The sequence below is a fragment of the Bos grunniens genome, chromosome 15, assembly GCF_055505025.1.
Source record: "Bos grunniens cultivar Pamir isolate PY7600 chromosome 15, Bosgru_T2T1.0, whole genome shotgun sequence".
Taxonomy (NCBI): Eukaryota; Metazoa; Chordata; class Mammalia; order Artiodactyla; family Bovidae; genus Bos; species Bos grunniens.
The window spans coordinates 53975146-53993497 of NC_141179.1; the positions used below are offsets into that span (position 1 = coordinate 53975146).

An 18352-nucleotide genomic window follows, 5' to 3' on the forward strand; every position below is an offset into this window, starting at 1 on the left:
ATTTCATGGCTGCAATCACCATCTACTGTGATTTTGGAGCCCAGAAAAATAAAGTCTGACACTGTTTCCCCATCTATTTCCCATAAAGTGATGGGACCAGATGCCATAATCTTCATTTTCTGATGTTCAACTTTAAGCCAACTTTTTCACTCTCCTCTTTCACTTTCATCAAGAGGCTTTTGAGTTCCTCTTCACTTTCTGCCATAAGGGTGGTGTCATCTGCATATCTGAGGTTATTGATATTTCTCCCGGCAATCTTGATTCCAGCTTGTGCTTCTTCCAGCCCAGTGTTTCTTATGATGTACTCTGCATAGAAGTTAAATAAGCAGGGTGACAATATACAGCCTTGATGTACTCCTTTTCCTATTTGGAAAAGTTGTTGTTCCATGTCCAGTTCTAACTGTTGCTTCCTGACCTGCATATAGGTTTCTTAGGAGGCAGGTCAGGTGGCCTGGTATTCCCATCTCTTTCAGAATTTTCCACAGTTTATTGTGGTCCACACAGTCAAAGGCTTTGGCATAGTCAATAAAGCAGAAATAGATGTTTTTCTGGAACTCTCTTGCTTTGTCGATGATCCAGCAGATGTTGGCAATTTGATCTCTGGTTCCTCTGCTTTTTCTAAAACCAGGTTGAACATCTGGAAGTTCACGGTTCACATACTGTTGAAGCCTGGCTTGGAGAATTTTGAGCATTACTAGCGTGTGAGAAGAGTGCAATTGTGTGGTAGTTTGAGCATTTTTTGGCATTGCCTTTCTTAGGGACTGGAATGAAAACTGACCTTTTCCAGTCCTGTGGCCACTGCTGAGTTTTTCAAATTTGCTGGCATATTGAGTGCAGCACTTTCACAGCATCAGCTTTCAGGATTTGGAATAGCTCAACTGGAATTCCATCACCTCCACTAGCTTTGTTTGTAGTGATGCTTTCTAAGGCCCACTTGACTTCACATTCCAGGATGTCTGGCTCTAGGTGAGTGATCACACCATTGTGATTATCTGGGTCGTGAAGCTCTTTTTTGTACAGTTCTTCTGTGTATTCTTGCCACCTCTTCTTAATATCTTCTGCTTCTGTTAGGTCCATACCATTTCTGTCCTTTATTGAGCCCATCTGTGCATGAAATGTTCCCTTGGTATCTCTAATTTTCTTGACGATATCTCTAGTCTTTCACATTCTGTTGTTTTCCTCTATTTCTTTGCATTGATTGCTGAGGAAGGCTTTCTTATGTCTCCTTACTATTCTTTGGAACTTTGCATTCAGATGCTGATATCTTTCCTTTTCTCCTTTGCTTTTCGCTCCTCTTCTTTTCACAGGTATTTTTAAGGCCTTCTCAGATAGCCATTTTGGTTTTTTCATTTCTTTTCCATGGGGATGGTCTTGATTCCTGTCTCCTGTACAATGTCATGAACCTCCGTCCATAGTTCATCAGGCACTCTATCAGATCTAATCCCTTAAATCTATTTCTCACTTCCACTGTATCATCATAAGGGATTTGCTTTAGGTCATATCTGAATGGTCTAGTGGGAAAACTACCTTTAGTTATATGCTATTTTAGAGTTTAATGTTTTTACATTCATTATCCTGTCTGACTGTACATTAAGCCCTTGTGTAGTACAGGCAGTCCTTGCTTTGGAGATACTATGTTAACTGAAACTCGTGCATATCAGAACCATGTCCTTGCTGTATCTTAAGTTTATAGATGGGGAACGTGAGGCTCAGAGAAGTTTTAAGGAGCTCATCAAATGTCATATGGATAGGAGGTAGAAGAGGTAAGACCTGAGAAAAGAATCCAACATTTTTCTTTGCATTGGGATTTGATAAAAACAGATTAATTGTGTTAAAGCTTCTCAAACATACTTCAGCCAGCAGAATCAATTATACACTCTCGAATGCTTTGAACAAACCTATACAGTACCTTTTGTTGCTATCAGTAACTTAAGTATACAGAAAACATATGAAAAATGTGAATACCTTAATTCTTCCTTAAGGTGATGGAGAAAGTGAAAAAAATGACGCTAGTAAAAGAGTATTTTAAATTACTTTAGGTGCTGTTTTTAAGGGCAAATAAGGATTTATTTTAAGTGTATTTATTTTTAATGTTTGGGCTGGAAATATATCATATAAGAAACGATGTATGTGCAATACTATTCAATGAAGCACTGTTTTCAATAGCAACGTATAGAAAGCAACTTAAATATTGTAAGTTGAAGTATTATTGCAAGTTAAAAAAACCAGTCAGTAAAATCACATATCGTATGACTCCACTTAAATCAAATGTCCAGGATGGGAAAATTGAGACAAAGTAGGATAGGAGTTGCTTAGTAAAAGGGGGCTAAGAGGGAACTGAAGAATGAATGCTAATATGGGATTTCTTTTAGGTGAGATAAAAATGCTCTAAAATTAAGATTGTGGTGATGGTTATACAACTTGTGAATATATTAAAAATCACTTGTTGTATACTTCAAATGGGTGAATGGTATGGTATGTGAATTGTATCTTGATAAAGATATTTTAAAAAGGGAAGAAAAGGAAAACAATAATAGCTGCAAGAACGTGATTTAAGAGTCAAGTTCTGAGGTACAGTTTCAGCTATGTCACTGCCCTGCATGAGGACAGCCGGAGGACAGGATAAACCTCTGGGCCAGTTTCCTCACTTGAAAAGGAGTAAGATAAAGTCACCTCAAAATTCTTTCTACCTCTAAGATTCTATGATAATATAGAAATATATGAGTAATTACAGATTCACAAATCCTCCCAACGCCAAAATGTCTAAGGAGCAGAAATCAAATTCTCTCTTACCTCCATCTATAATTTTACTGGATGCAAGTCGAACGACCTCAGTGATCAAAGTGGTCTTTGTCAATCCATTTTTGGAAAAGCCCACAGGAAAGTGATATTCCACAAAGAAGGTGCTGAAAAAAATCAAAACAATTAAAAAACAAACCAAATAACAAACTTATTTTCTGATAAATCCCACATATCTTTCAAAGCCTTGTTTTTAGAACCCCAGGTCCTCAGAGGACTTCCTCTTTTCAAAGCCTTCACCAATCTTGTGTTCGTACAGCACTTTTCATATAAAACATCTCTTTTGGCCCCTAAAGCCCTATTATAGCAGCCATTCAAATGTTTCTCTCTCCTGCTGACTATAAGGCATGGAAGAACAAAGCCTGGCTCTTAAGTTTCTTTATTCTCAAGATTTTTAGTGCTTGGGACCTAGTGGGAGATTTAGTACATTTTATTGATCGATGAAGCATATGAAAACACTAAGTACAATATAATTTCTTCTTCTCATCACAAATACTTTCCAGGAATGTCACAATGAGTTTTCCCATGTGAGAGACATACCGCTTTTTTGATGTCAGCTTAGGTGGTCTCCCAGGAAAAGTTTTTTTGCCAGAGGTATCCTGAGGACTATCTGGAGGAACTCCCATTGTTTCGATGATGATTCTGACTGAATGTGTTCTACCCAGAAGGGCCAGTTTATCCACACTTAGTGTCATCCCTTGGGCATCTTCTGGAGTTTCTGATAGCATCTGCTGTTCAACAATATTCCTGAAAGGAGTTCATACAGGTAGTGAGGCAGACTGTCAGAAGCCAAATATGAAATGATCTAGTTTGTACAGGCAACAGGAGGAAAGAAGGGCAGCAGGCATCTTAATGCACAAGTTATCAAGGACTGAGTAATGGCCTTAGTCCTAATTTACAGTGAAAAAAATCTCAAAAACTATAAAAACATTCTTGTAATCCAAAGGCTTATCTCCACACAAGTATAGAAACTGATATTATAGAATCAGGTTTTCAACAAGACTTTACTTCAGTTACTACTTTAATATAAACTACTATCATCACTTTTGTGTATTCCTTTTCATTTGCTTTATGTATACTTTCTACATTAAGTGTAACAGAGTACAAATACAATCCAGAATTCTGCTTTCTCTCTTAATCATTTTACTACATCCATCTTTTCATGTTATTACATGTTTAAGGATTGCAATACTTAATGCATTACTGTAATTCACTTAACCAGTCTGACAGTGTTGGCAAACACAGGTCATTTCACATGAGGAGATCTTGTAAAAATAATCTTTCTTTGTTTTTGCCTCTAAACAAGCATTCATAAAGAGGCTCACCTATTTTTCTTACCCATCTCCTTCTTCGACTTATGATCATTTGATTTTAGAACCTTAGGAGATCTGGCAAGAGCTTTTGACTGGCTCATTGTTTTAGAAGGGACATCATCATCTTCACTGAAGATATCACTGACGCTGGTATCAGATTTCTATTGAGGGAGAGAAAAGAGAAGAGGGGCACTAAAAGATAACTGCTTTGGGGATAGGGGTAATGAAACCATTTCTCTGAAGGTAGTAATCAAGAAAGAACTGATACTAGGCAGACAATCCTATGTTTCTCTTGGCTACACAAAAATAACCCGAAGTTCATAAAAATAACCTACAAGTTCAGTTCAAAGAAAATAAACAAAATTAGATTCTTCTTTCAAATTCTCAATAACAACAACAATGACTATTTACTGATTGCCTACTATGTATCTGGTACTATGTTAAATGCTGCATGTGTATTTTTAGTACTTATTACATTCCTATAAGGCATCCTCATCTCAATTTTTACAAATGAGAAAATGAATGCTGAGAGAAGTTAGGTGCCGTTAAGACTCACAGCTGCTGCTGCTAACTCATGTCAGTCGGGTCCCACTCTGTGCGACCCCATAGTCGGCAGCCCACCAGGCTCCTCTGTCCCTGGGATTCTCCAGGCAAGAATACTGGATGGGTTGCCATTTCCTTCTTCAATGCATGCAATGCATGCTAAGTCACTTCAGTCGTGTTCAACTCTGTGCGACCCCACAGACGGCAGCCCACCAGGCTCCCCCGTCCCTGGGATTCTCCAGGCAAGAATACCGGAGTGGGTTGCCATTTCCTTCTCTAATGCATGCATGCATGCTAAGTCGTTTCAGTCATGCCCGACTCTGTGCGACCCCATAGACGGCAGCCCACCAGGCTCTGCTGTCCACAGGATTCTCTAGGCAAGAATACCGGAGTGGGTAGCAATTTCCTTCTCCAAGATTTACAGCTGTAAGTAGTAAAGGCAGATCTTGCTCTCCGTGGGTTCCAAAGCCTCTATTTTTACCACAGTTTGGGGCAAATTGATTGTACAGTATCACCTAACTACATGGGTGCAAAGACTAATTTTTTTCACCACTCTAATGCAGTGCTCAAGGCTTAGGAGGTAATATGTTCTGGGGGAAAAACATGGGCTTTTTGCCAGACTACGGTAAGAATTCTAGTTCTGCCACCTATTAATAATTACTAGCAATTAACGTCTCTTAAGTCTTTTATTTAATGATATGTAAAAGAGATGACACTATCTCATGGGGCTAGCAAAAGAATTAAGTGAAATAATCAATTTCAAACATTTTGGACAATTCTGAATAATAGGTAACATAAATTCTCTGACACAGAAAATGTGTAATCAATATGAGTTCCCATAGCTAGTATGAAGCTGCTGTAAAATACAGGAAGCTCCGTCTAGTGCTCTGTGACAATCTAGAGGGGTGGGATGGGGTGGGCTGGAGGGAGGCTCAAGAGAGAGGAGATGTATTTATATTTATGGCTGATTCATGTTGTTTATAGCAGAAACCAACACAAGGTTATAAAGCAATTATCCTCCAATTAAAGAACAAAGTAAGCTCCCTTTCTCTTCTCCTACGGGTAACAGTATCAGCGATGACTTTTATTGTAGAAAGTCATGAAATCCTAACAATTCACAATGTCTTTTAAATCCATCTCCTCTTTTCCAACCCCACTGCTAGCTACCACTCTCATTCTGGCTCTTTCTGTCTCTTTCTCATGCTTTCAACACCAAAAATGGCTTCCTATCTGCTCCTGTTATTCTCCTCTCAGCCGGCCTCCTACATAATTGCTAGGTTAACATTGCTAGAACACTATTTAGGTCATGTCGTTTCCTCCTCACTTAATATTCAAATACTTTCACAGACTGGTTGCAGTGTGCTAGCTCACCTTGTTGATACCCCTCCACATGAATTCTTACCCAATCAAACTAGATGCCTGGTAGTACACAAACTGCTTCTCTAAACAGGTCATTCTTTCTATTCCTATTTCACATCCTTTATCGTTCTGAAACTATTTTTCAAGTCTCAGTTAAAATCCCTTATCCCTCATGACGCTCCTTCCTGACAATCTCATGTAAAAGTTCTCCCTGCCTCTTCTGTACCCTGGTAGCTCTCAGTCTTTCCACTGAGCTGATATAAACTACATTATATTTCAGATCTCTGGTGACCTGGAGAAACAGAAAATGGGGAATACGATAGCGATCTTCACAAATATAAAGTATTATTTGTGGAACAGTAAATGAACTTATTTTATATATACTCTGTGTGGGCTCAGTTGTGTCCGACTCTTTGTGACTCCATGGATGGCAGCCCGCCAGGCTCCTCTGTCCATGGAATTTTCCAGGCAAGAATACTGGAGCAGGTGGCCATTTTCTAGTTCAAGGGATCCTCCCAATCCAGGGATCAAACCCTAGTCTCTTGCATCTCTTGTACTGGCAGGCAGATTCTTAACCACTGTGCCACCTGGGAAGCCCCATATACTTTGCTGCTGCTGCTGCTAAGTCGCTTCAGTTGTGTCTGACTCTCTGTGACCCCACAGACAGCAGACCACCAGGCTCTCTCATCCCTGGGATTCTCCAGGCAAGAATACTGGAGTGGGTTGCCATTTCCTTCTCCGATGCATGAAAGTGAAAAGTCAAAGTGAAGTCGCTCAGTCGTGTCCGACTCTTAGCGACCTCACGGACTGCAGCCCACCAGGCTCCTCCGTCCATGGGATTTTCCAGGCAAGAGTACTGGAGTGGGGTGCCATTGCCTTCTACAAGATGCTAAACCAATGAATGGAACATATAGCTTGATATAAGAAAGAACTTTGAAAATGCTAAAACTGCCTGAAAAGAGAATGTTCTTGGGTCAGTAGGGATATTTGTTCCCCATGAGTAGAGGTACTTCTGGAACATCTGTATCTGAAAAGATACCAGTCAAGGGTGGTTCTGAGAGTATACATAAATTAGCTCTTCCTTCAAAGAGCTCTAAGGAAGCCATACAATATATTAAGACCATAGGCTTTGGACTCAGGCAAACCTGAACTTGAATCTTGGTTCCAACACTTATTTGTATGTGTACTTGGACAAAATAATTAATCTTACTAGTCTTATCTCCTCATCTGTAGAATGAAGGTAACACCCTCCTCTTCAGACTGTTGTTATAATTATGTAAAAGGAATAGCTTTCTGTCTGACAAGTGGTAATGTGCCTACACCCACTAATATTATTAATAACTCTATGATTAACACAAGAGAAGCAATTATTTAATTTCTCCAATTCCTAATCTTTCAGATTCAGTAACTTACAGGTGCTGTATAAAATAAGTTCTCCAGGAGACTCTGGTCATATTGAGGGTCATTGGGCTCACTGCTGCAATACACATCACTCCCAGGAGATGGGGAATCTGGAGGAGAGCCTAGGCCATCCCAACAGCGACCTTGGGACAATTCAGCACTGCAGAAATAAGAAAAATAAAATAGAACTTTAAAGGACGTTTCATCTTAATTCTTTTTTTTTGGGTAAACATTCTAAAGTTCTAAATATGGAAGAAAATACATAAAACAGAAGACTTACATTATATAGAAGACCATCTAACACTTACTTTTATATCATATTCCTTTTCTTCTGGGATGTCAACAACTAGCACTCAAAAAATACATTTCAGACACTGATTGTGAGCTCATTCATTTATTGAACAAACATTTTACTGGGTACCTATTATGTGCCAGGCATACTGTTAGGTCCTGAATGGTACAGAGATGGCTAAGCTAACTTGTTCTACTCTTGTGCTGCTCATGGTCCAGTAGGGAGGGAAAAAATGTAAAGAACTGACTATAATTCAATGGAGTTAACTGTTATATACTGTTTTTGTGAAGAATGACTAATTCATAAATATGCCTTCTTCTATTAAGCAAAAATATATGCATTTAGTTTATTTATGGAAAGATCAGCTCTATGTAGAGTAGAGAAATAAGTAAAACAGATACTCTACTTATATAGAGTTTGTAAACTAATAAGAAAGATAAGCATACAAATACATGTATATTTAATTTTAGTTTCTCCTATAGTAATTAGTATTTAATAAACAGTGGAAAAAGTGTCAGACTTTATTTTTTGGGGCTCCAAAATCACTGCAGATGGTGACTGCAGCCATGAAATTAAAAGACGCTTACTCCTTGGAAGAAAAGTTATGACCAACCTAGATAGCATATTGAAAAGCAGAGACATTACTTTGCCAACAAAGGTCCGTCTAGTCAAGGCTATGGTTTTTCCAGTAGTCATGTATGGATGTGAGAGTTGGACTGTGAAGAAGCTGAGCTCCGAAGAATTGATGCTTTTGAACTGTGGTGTTGGAGAAGACTCTTGAGAGTCCCTTGGACTGCAAGGAGATCCAACCAGTCCATCCTAAAGGAGATCAGCCCTGTGTGTTCTTTGGAAGGAATAATGCTAAAGCTGCAACTCCAGTACTTTGGCCACCTCATGAGAAGAGTTAACTCATTGGAAAAAGACTCTGATGCTGGGGGGGACTGGGGGCAGGAGGAGAAGGGGACGACAGAGGATGAAACGGCTGGATAGCATCACTGACTCGATGGAAGTGAGTTTGAGTGAACTCCAAGAGATGGTGATAGACAGGGAGGCCTGGTGTGCTGCAGTTCATGGGGTTGCAAAGAGTTGGACACAACTGAGCGACTGAACTGAACTGAAACATCTATAAATGAACTTACTGATTCTTAATGAACATGTTAAATACTGAATATGTGCCAAACACTGCGCTAAGGATTTCAATTAATTTTTTCAACTCTGCTTCCCTTTCAAGGCAGCTGCTATACTTTTTTTCCCCTTCTTTCTCAAGAAAATAATACACAATCACTACCTTCAAATTATAAGCATCTGCTTACAATTTGGGAGACCTGGGTTTGATCCCTGGGTCAGGAAGATCCTCTGGAGAAGGAAATGGCAACCCACTCCAGTACTCTTGCCTGGAAAATCCCATGGACAGAGGAGCCTGGTAGGCTACAGTCCATGGGATCACAAAGAATCAGACATGACTAAGCGACTTCCCTTTCACTTTTCACCTTCAAATTAGACTGTGTTCCTAAAATTCCTGGAACAGAGATGCTCAACAAATAGATGTTCAGTTTCTTGAGAAACCTATATGCAGGTCAGGAAGCAACAGTTAGAACTGGACATGGAACAACAGATTGGTTCCAAATAGGAAAAGGAGTACGTCAAGGCTGTATACTGTCACCCTGCTTATTTAACTTATATGCAGAGTACATCATGAGAAATGCTGGGCTGGAAGAAGCACAAGCTGGAATCAAGATTGCCGGGAGAAATATCAATAACCTCAGATATGCAGATGACACCACCCTTATGGCAGAAAGTGAAGAGGAACTCAAAAGCCTCTTGATGAAAGTGAAAGAGGAGAGTGAAAAAGTGGGCTTAAAGCTCAACATTCAGAAAACGAAGATCATGGCATCTGGTCCCATCATTTCATGAGAGGGGAAACAGTGGAAACAGTGTCAGACTTTATTTTTTTGGGCTCCAAAATCACAGTAGATGGTGATTGCAGCCATGAAATTAAAAGACGCTTACTCCTTGGAAGAAAAGTTACAACCAACCTAGACAGCATATTGAAAAGCAGAGACATTACTTTGCCAACAAAGGTCCGTCTAGTCAAGGCTATGGTTTTTCCAGTAGTCATGTATGGATGTGAGAGTTGGACTGTGAAGAAGCTGAGCTCCGAAGAATTGATGCTTTTGAACTGTGGTGTTGGAGAAGACTCTTGAGAGTCCCTTGGACTGCAAGGAGATCCAACCAGTCCATCCTAAAGGAGATCAGTCCTGGATGTTCATTGGAAGGAATGATGCTAGAGCTGAAACTCCAATACTTTGGCCACCTCATGTGAAGAGTTGACTCATTGGAAAAGACCCTGAATGCTGGGAGGGATTGGGGCAGGAGGAGAAGAGGATGGCAGAGGATGAGATGGCCAGATGGCATCACCGACTCGATGGAAGTGAGTCTGAGTGAACTCCAGGAGTTGGTGATGAACAGGGAGGCCTGGCGTGCTGCAATTCATGGGGTCACAAAGAGTCAGACACAACTGAGCGACTGAACTGAACTGAAGTGTTCCTTTCTTTATCTTTCTTTAACCTACAGCAGAGCTTCTTAATCTTAGCGCTACTGAAATGTTGGGTCAGATGAGTCGCTGTTACTGGGACCTATCATGTGCATTCTGGATCCCTGGACTCTACTCATCAGAAGCCAATAGCCTGAAAGCAATCCCTCCAGGTGTGATAACCAGAAGTATCTTCAGACATTTCCAAATGTCCCATACAGTGGGGATGGGGGGAACTGGCTTCCAGATGAGAACCACTTATCTATAGTAATCTCTCTATCAAAGGTTAAGAACAACTTCCTAACTGCTCAAACCCAACTAACAACTTCACAATCCACACAGCTTCTCTGCAGCCTGTGAACACTGCTCCTTTTAGAAGCTCTACTTCTTGATGTTCTACACAACTCTTATTTGCCACTTATAGATCCCCACTTCCCTCTAGTCGCCTTTCTCCCCTCCTTGCAACCCTTAAAGTTATGAATATTTCTACTGCTTAGCATATAGTCCTCCACCTTTTACTTATTTTTCCAAATTAACATTTCTTTGAATGTATTCTTGTCTACAAAACATTAAAAAAGCATGCCATTTCCCTCTATGCAATACTTAGGACATGAAAACTGAGAGAGGTCAGAGCTATTCTGCACAGGCCAGTGGCCTGGGGTTCCTGTTGGGAGGGCAGGAAATATAAAAGTTGGAAAAAAGGCGAGGGGGCCTGGAACTTGTCTGTATTCTTTGGCTACAAGACAAGTCCACTCTCTTGTTTTCTTCTTAATCATGTTTTAAATCAAGGAAAACATGTACATGTACATATTTTAAAAGTCAAATAGGATCATAAGACATAATGAGAAACAGTAGCTGCCTGCCTCCTTAGAAGTAATCACTTTCAACTCCTTGTTTCTGTTGGTACTTACCTTTATATTTCTAAGTAACACATGTGTGGTGCTATTTTCTGATTTTTTTTCATTTTTCTAAATGACTTTGTATTATGAAAAAGTTATTCTTGGAAACAGATTTCCCTTTCCCCCATTTGAGAAGATGGGGGAAAGGGAAATCTGTTTCCCAGAATAATAACATCATATCATAAGAATAATGATTTAAGAGATATGATGTTAATCTTCAGGATTAACATCATATCAGAGCCAAGTATAATTTACTACACTTTCTTTACAAAGTCTAGCTTTTCTTGTTTTAATAACTGCCTTAATTTTTGTTTAAAGTAGCTTTCTATGTGCCAATTATTATTTCATTATTGAACTGTCCAAGAGAACTGAACATTTCCTCTTGATCTGGTCAAACACAGGAGAAATGTGTTTCCATCTATCCTTTCCCCTCCTTAGAAGTATCGCTATAGAAGCCCTGTGTGCTTCCACAAGCAGTGTCTGCTCTCTAAATATGGACATAGACCATAAAGCTCCTTTTCTCTTTTTTCTCTATTACATCCCCTGCTTCTTGGACTCCAAGCCTTGTTCTTTATCCTAGATTCTCTTTGTGGCAGAGAATAGCCTGTGGTTTCCTGAGAACTAGTGCAAGAGAGGCAATGTTTTGAGTCCTTGGATGTATGAAAATATTTTTACCCTGCCCTCACACGATTGATAGTTTGACTGGAAATGGAATTTGAGATCAATAATTAATAGTTTTCAGAATCCTGAAAGTAACTCTCCACTGCCTTCCATGGAGCTGGTAGAAAAGTCTTTTTTAAAAATATATATAAACATTTATTTATTTTTGGCTCCATCGGGTCTTAGTTGTGGCACTCAGGTTGCAGCATGTGGGATCTTTAACTGCAGCATGCAAACTCTGAGCTGTGGCATGTGGGATCTAGTTCCCCAAGTAGGGATCAAACTCCAGCTTCCTGCATTGGGAGTGTGGATTCCTAGCCACTGGACCATAGTCCCTGTGCTGGATTCTTGATCTTTATGTACTCTTTTGTGAATGGCTTCTTTCATTTAGCATGATTTTTCAAGGTTCCCTCATGCTGCAGCATGTTAACAGTACTTTTTCCCTTTTTCTGGCCAAATAATACTCCATTTAAAAAATCTACTAATCAGCTGATGGACATTTTTTACTGTTATGACTACTGCAATTCATGTACATGTTTTTGCGTGGACTTATATTTTCATTTTCCTTGGCTATATACTTAGGGAGTTGAACTGCTGGGTCACGTGATAACTTGATGTGCAACAATCTGAGGAACTGACAGATTATCTTCCAAAGTGGCTGCATCATTTTACACTGCTACCAGCCGTCTATGAAGATTTCAAATTTTCCACAGCCTCACCAACACTTAATCTGATTTTTTGATTCTAACCATCCTAGTGGGAAACCAGCCCTGAATATTCATTGGAAGGACTGATGCTGAAGCTGAAACTCCAATACTTTGGCCACCTGATGTGAAGAAACTGACTCATTGGAAAAGACCCTGATGCTGGAAAAGATGGAAGGCAAGAGGAGAAGGGGACAACAGAGGATGAGATGGTTGGATGGCATCACCAACTCGATGGACATGAGTTTGAGCAAGCTCCGGGAGCTGGTGATGGACAGGGAGGCCTGGTATGCTGCAGTCCATGGGGTCGCAGAGTTGGACACTGAGCGACTGAACTGAACTGATCCTACTGGGTATGAAGTAGTATCTTGTTTACAGTTTTGATTTGCATTTCCCTGATAACTAACGGTGCTGACAACTTTTATATGCATATTAGCCATCTGACTATCTTCTTTGAAGAAATCTCTATGTAGAAACTCTGCCTTTTAAATTGGATTATTTATGCCATAGTTATTAAGTTGTTGAGTTCCTCACATATTCTAATATGTCTTTTATCAGATATAAGATTTATAAATATTTTCTTCCATTCTGTGATTATCTTTTCACTTCTTAATAGTATCTTTTGAAGCCCAAACATTTTTAATTTTCTTAAGTTTAACTTTTTGTTGTTGTTCTTGGTTGTACTTCTAATGCATATCTAAGGATCCTTTTCCAAATTCAAGATTACAAAGACTTATCTCTGTTTTAAGAGTTTTATAGTTTTAGTTCTTCCATTTAGCTATCTAATTCATAGTGAATTAATTTTTAAAATATGGTTTGAGAGTCCAACTTCATTTTTTGCATGTGGCTAAGCCAGCAGTGCCAGCACCATTTATTGAAAAGGAAATTCTTTCTTCCACTTAATGGTATTGACACCGTTGTTGAATATTAGTTGATATGGCTTTATTTCTAGACTACCAATTCTATTCCATTTATTTATGTCTATCCTTATGCCAGTACCAAACTGACTTGCTTACTCTTGCTTTGTAGTAAGTTTTAAAATAGCAAAGTGTGAATCCTTCTATTTTTTCCTTAAGATTCTTTTGGCTATTCTGGGTACCCTGTAATTTCACAGTAATTACAATCAGCTTGCCAATATCTATGAAGAAGTCGGCCATGAATTTGACAGGGACTGTACTGAATCATGAACATGAGATTTTCCCCATTTATTTAGATCTCCTTTAATTTCTTTCAACAATTTGCAGTTATGTTTTAAACTTCTTCAGTTAAATTTATTTGTATTTTATTCTTATCAATGCTATTATAAATGGAATTATTTCTTAATTTTATTTATTTATTTACTGCATGGCTTGTAGGATCTTAGTTCCTTGACCAGGGATCAAACCCTAGCCCTTGCAGTGAAAGCCCTGAGTCCTAACTGATGGATCACCAGGGAATTCCCTTAATCTTATATTTTGATTGGTCACTGCAAGTAAATAGAAGTATAATTGACTTATCATGTTATCCTGCAATCTGTCTCACAGTGGATTCTTTAGGATTTTTTACATACTTGATCATGTCATTTGTGAATAGTCTTACTTCTTCCTTCCCAATTTGGAACCCTTTTATTTTTTTTTCCTGCCTAATTGTATAGGCCATATAGGTAATAAGAGATAGACCCCAAATTTCAACTGTGTCTATTTAAAATCCATGTTCTTTTCATTACACACTGCTGACACTGGTGTTAAGGAAACAGGTGAGAAATAAGAATGGAAAGGTAGACTGGAGACCATTCTATAAGTGAAGCTAAGAATAAAAGGCTAAAGATTGGATTTTTATTTAGTAGATAATAAATAATGATTTAATATGTAATGAATAAGGGAATGACTTAGTTGTTCAAAAGAAATGTTGTTGCTTTAGGAAGATAAATCTGTTAACAATATACACAATAAATTGGAGGAAAAATTTTAAAGAAAAGAGAGTTAAGAGCTCTTACCTGCCCAACAGCAGCTGTATGGCTCTGGTATCAGCCTTTGCATCATGTTTCCAATTTTCCTGTTTCTCAGTTGGAGGGAGGAGGTGATCTTCAACGTGGTCTTTAACTTGATTCCTAGATAAGGCTTTGATTCTAAGGAAGGAAAAAAATGTTTTCACTGGCTAACATATGTGAAAATCTAAATCAGAATTTAATGAGCTGAGAAGTATACATGGAGACAGTTCAACATGGAAGACTTGAAATGTTTTAGACTTTACCTTAAATATATATAAAACTTCACAATTTACAAAGCCTTTTCCTACATTAGAATCTCATTTCATTTATGTAAGAGAGGGAGGAAAAAATATACCCATTTTATATACAAGCATGCTGGTTGAGAAAGATCAAGAATTTAGCCATTTACATATTTTGCAAGTGTCAGTCCTAGGTCTAGATTTTTAGTATCTTAACTCCTAGTTTAGGCTTCTTTCCCACCACATTAAAAAATTACTTGCTGAACATTTCCAAGATTATTTAGTCCGTATCTTGACAAAAAAGACACATTAACAACTATTAAGAAATGAACTACTGGAATTCATGTTTATCCCATAACTTACTGTGATGATGTTCTAAGTAAATCTTCCTTCATAGAAGGATGAACTTCTTCCAACAACATGCTAGTATCTGGACTTGATTTCATTGCAGAAATCACCATGGCATTACGCAGTTTATTGCCTTGTTCTAACAGAGCTGAAGAGGGCAAAAGCAGAACACAAGAAATCTAAATCCAGCAGAAATATTTGCAATATTCAGCCCCTGAATATATACTACATATATATATATATAATATATATAGTACAATCTATTATATCACACAACTTACTATAGTGTACTATAATTGCTTATTTGTGTACTTTCCCCACTAGCTTGAGAATCCCTTGAGGACATTCACTTTACAACAAATTTTTACTGAGCTTCTATTATGTGAACTGTTTTAGATGTTGGCATTACAGCACTGAATGGAGTCTCTCTATTCCACAGAGACTGACCTCCTTATTGCAGTTGTTATATACATACATTGACTCTTCCAACTGGTGGCTGTACATAATAAATTTAGTAAAATAATTTTCCCATCCTTAAGTAACAACAATTATAGTGGATAACATTTACTGAACCCTTACCACTTCCTGGGCACTCCTAAGAATTGATTTAACCCTCCCAGCAATCCTCTGAAATGGGTACTATTATTTCCTTCATTTTCCAGATGAAAAAGTTGAGGCACAGAGGATGTATAACTTGCCCAATATATCATGCAGTATAACCAGGATGACTCTACATCACTATACATATATGACCCCACCTTTTCTTAGACTTTTTAAAAGCTTAGGACCACTGGCATTATTTCAAGGAATACTGAGAAGAATTATTATTTTCTTGAGGTTTCACAGTTGTTTAGGAGGTAAATTAAGTTTAGATATCAAGTGCTTGTGTATCTTGATCTAGAGTTTTTTATAGCTTCTAAAAATAAAAAAGATACGGTAGTCAGGCCAAAAAACCCCCCAAACAGATCCATAAACATTCAACATTTTTTAGTATAAAGAATTCAACATATAGCTTAAAAACTCAAAACTCAAACCCCCAAAACCCTGAAACATCATATGTTCAATGTGTTCAGTTCAGTCGCTCAGTCATGTCCAAATCTTTGCGACCCCATGAATCGCAGCATGCCAGGCATCCCTGTCCATCACCAACTCCTGGAGTTCACTCAGACTCACGTCCATCGAGTCAGTGATGCCATCCAGCCATCTCATCCTCTGTCGTCCCCTTCTCCTCCTGCCCTCAATCCCTCCCAGCATCAGGGTCTTTTCCAATGAGTCAACTCTTCTTATGAGGTGGCCAAAGTACTGGAGTTTCAGCTTTAGCATCATTCCTTCCAAAGAAATCCCAGGGCTGATCTCCTTCAGAATGGACTGGTTGGATCTCCTTGCAGTCCGAGGGACTCTCAAGAGTCTTCTCCAACACCACAGTTCAAAAGCATCAATTCTTCGGAGCTCAGCTTTCTTCAGTCCAACTCTCACATCCATACATGACCACTGGAAAAACCATAGCCTTGACTAGACGGACCTTTGTTGGCAAAGTAATGTCTCTGCTTTTGAATATGCTATCTAGGTTGGTCATAACTTTCCTTCCAAGGAGTAAGCATCTTTTAATTTCATGGCTGCAGTCACCATCTGCAGTGATTTTGGAGCCGAAAAAAATAAAGTCTGACACTGTTTCCACTGTTTCCCCATCTATTCCCCATGAAGTGATGGGACCGGATGCCATGATCTTCGTTTTCTGAATGTTGAGCTTTAAGCCCACTTTTTCACTCTCCTCTTTCACTTTCATCAAGAGGTTTTGAGTTCCTCTTCACCTTCTGCCATAAGGGTGGTGTCATCTGCATATCTGAGGTTATTGATATTTCTCCCGGCAATCTTTTTTTTGGTCCACTGCTGCTGCTACTGCTAAGTCGCTTCAGTCGTGTCCGACTCTGTGCAACCCCATTGACGGCAGCCCACCAGGCTCCCCCGTCCCTGGGATTCTCCAGGCAAGAGTACTGGAGTGGGGTGCCACTATTGAGAGACTATTTCTCACCCCAGATAGTCATAGTTTCATAGTTCAGGAACACAGGAAAGTGACAAACTTCCAAGGAACTCAACCCAAAGAAATTCTTTATATTCCAAATCACTTTTACTCTGAAAGATACCAGCCTTCCTCATCTCTTCAAAATCTTTCATGGAATCATAATTTCTGTAGAAGTCTGCATATGCCTTCTTTCTTTTTTCAGCCACAGAAAACTTACAGAAAGTTGCAAACCCCAGGGAGACCATGAATGCTCCAACAATATGAAATTGCAGACGTTTGGCCAGGAGGCCACGCATCTGAGGTTTTGCCAAAGCAGTGGACATGGCAGTTTTCCTTCTCGACGGCTCAACCACGATGTCCTCTCAGGCTGATGGAGAAATGGACCTCTCCTGGCAATCTTGATTCCAGCTTGTGCTTCTTCTAGCCCAGAGTTTCTCATGATGTACTCTGCATAGAAGTTAAATAAGCAGGGTGACAATATACAGCCTTGATGTACTCCTTTTCCTATTTGGAACCAGTCTGTTGTTCCATGTCCAGTTCTAACTGTGGTTTCCTGACCTGCATATAGGTTTCTCAAGAGGCAGGTCAGGTGGTCTGGTATTCCCATCTCTTTCAGAATTTTCCACAGTTTATTGTGATCTACACAGTCGAAGGCTTTGGCACAGTCAATAAAGCAGAAATGTGTTATGTGAATATATAAGTTAAAGAAAAATAAAGGTTACCAATTATGGTATGCAGAATTCTTCACTTGATCTTAGCCAAAAGGCTGAGAAATGATGTAGGTAGAATTCTAAAACAGTTCCTCTCAGATTTCCAGCCACTGGTATACAAATGCCTTTTCCTAGTGAATTACTCATCTAGACAATGTTGTAAAGGGATTTTATGGAAGTAATTAGGTTTCCAAATCGATCTACCTTAAGATTGGGAGATTATCTTGGTTGTCCCAAACCATTATAAAGTGGAGTTTTCTCTGCTTGTTTTCAGGATATGAAGTCAGAGATTTAAAGCATGAGAGGGATGCAATGTATCACTGCTGTCTTAAAGATGGAGATGGCCACATGGCAGGAGATGCACACGGCCTTTAGGAGCTTAAGAGTGGACCCTGGCTGACCGCCAGCAAGGATATGGGACCTTAGTCCTATTATAGCAAGGAACTGGATTCTGTCAACAAGAATGAACTTGAAAGTGAATTCCCGCCCCCCCACCCCCCAGCCCCACCCAGAGCTTTCAGATGATAATTTAGCTGGGCTGACAACTTGATTTTAGCCTA

At 39.1% G+C, this 18352-nt stretch overlaps 1 protein-coding gene and 1 pseudogene across 13 annotated transcripts in view; both read right to left on the reverse strand.

Annotated features, from left to right (window-relative positions):
* Positions 1 to 18352, reverse strand: part of C2CD3 (C2 domain containing 3 centriole elongation regulator) — a 127120-nt gene that overhangs the window by 84724 nt on the left and 24044 nt on the right. For all 12 annotated transcript variants that reach the window (XR_015142166.1, XR_015142163.1, XR_015142162.1 and 9 more), the window contains 6 exons: positions 15075 to 15207; positions 14479 to 14610; positions 7428 to 7575; positions 4125 to 4273; positions 3340 to 3546; positions 2794 to 2906 (listed from right to left, as the gene is read on the reverse strand). Coding sequence is in view for 4 of the 12 variants with exons in the window: in XM_086340741.1 (XP_086196867.1) it covers positions 2794 to 2906; positions 3340 to 3546; positions 4125 to 4273; positions 7428 to 7575; positions 14479 to 14610; positions 15075 to 15207 (882 nt within the window). In the remaining 8 variants the exon portion in view is untranslated. The remainder of the gene's footprint in view (positions 1 to 2793; positions 2907 to 3339; positions 3547 to 4124; positions 4274 to 7427; positions 7576 to 14478; positions 14611 to 15074; positions 15208 to 18352) is intronic.
* LOC147358246 (cytochrome c oxidase subunit 6C pseudogene) lies at positions 17071 to 17502 on the reverse strand (annotated as a pseudogene). The gene has a single exon (XR_015142178.1). The product of XR_015142178.1 is annotated as a cytochrome c oxidase subunit 6C pseudogene (transcript).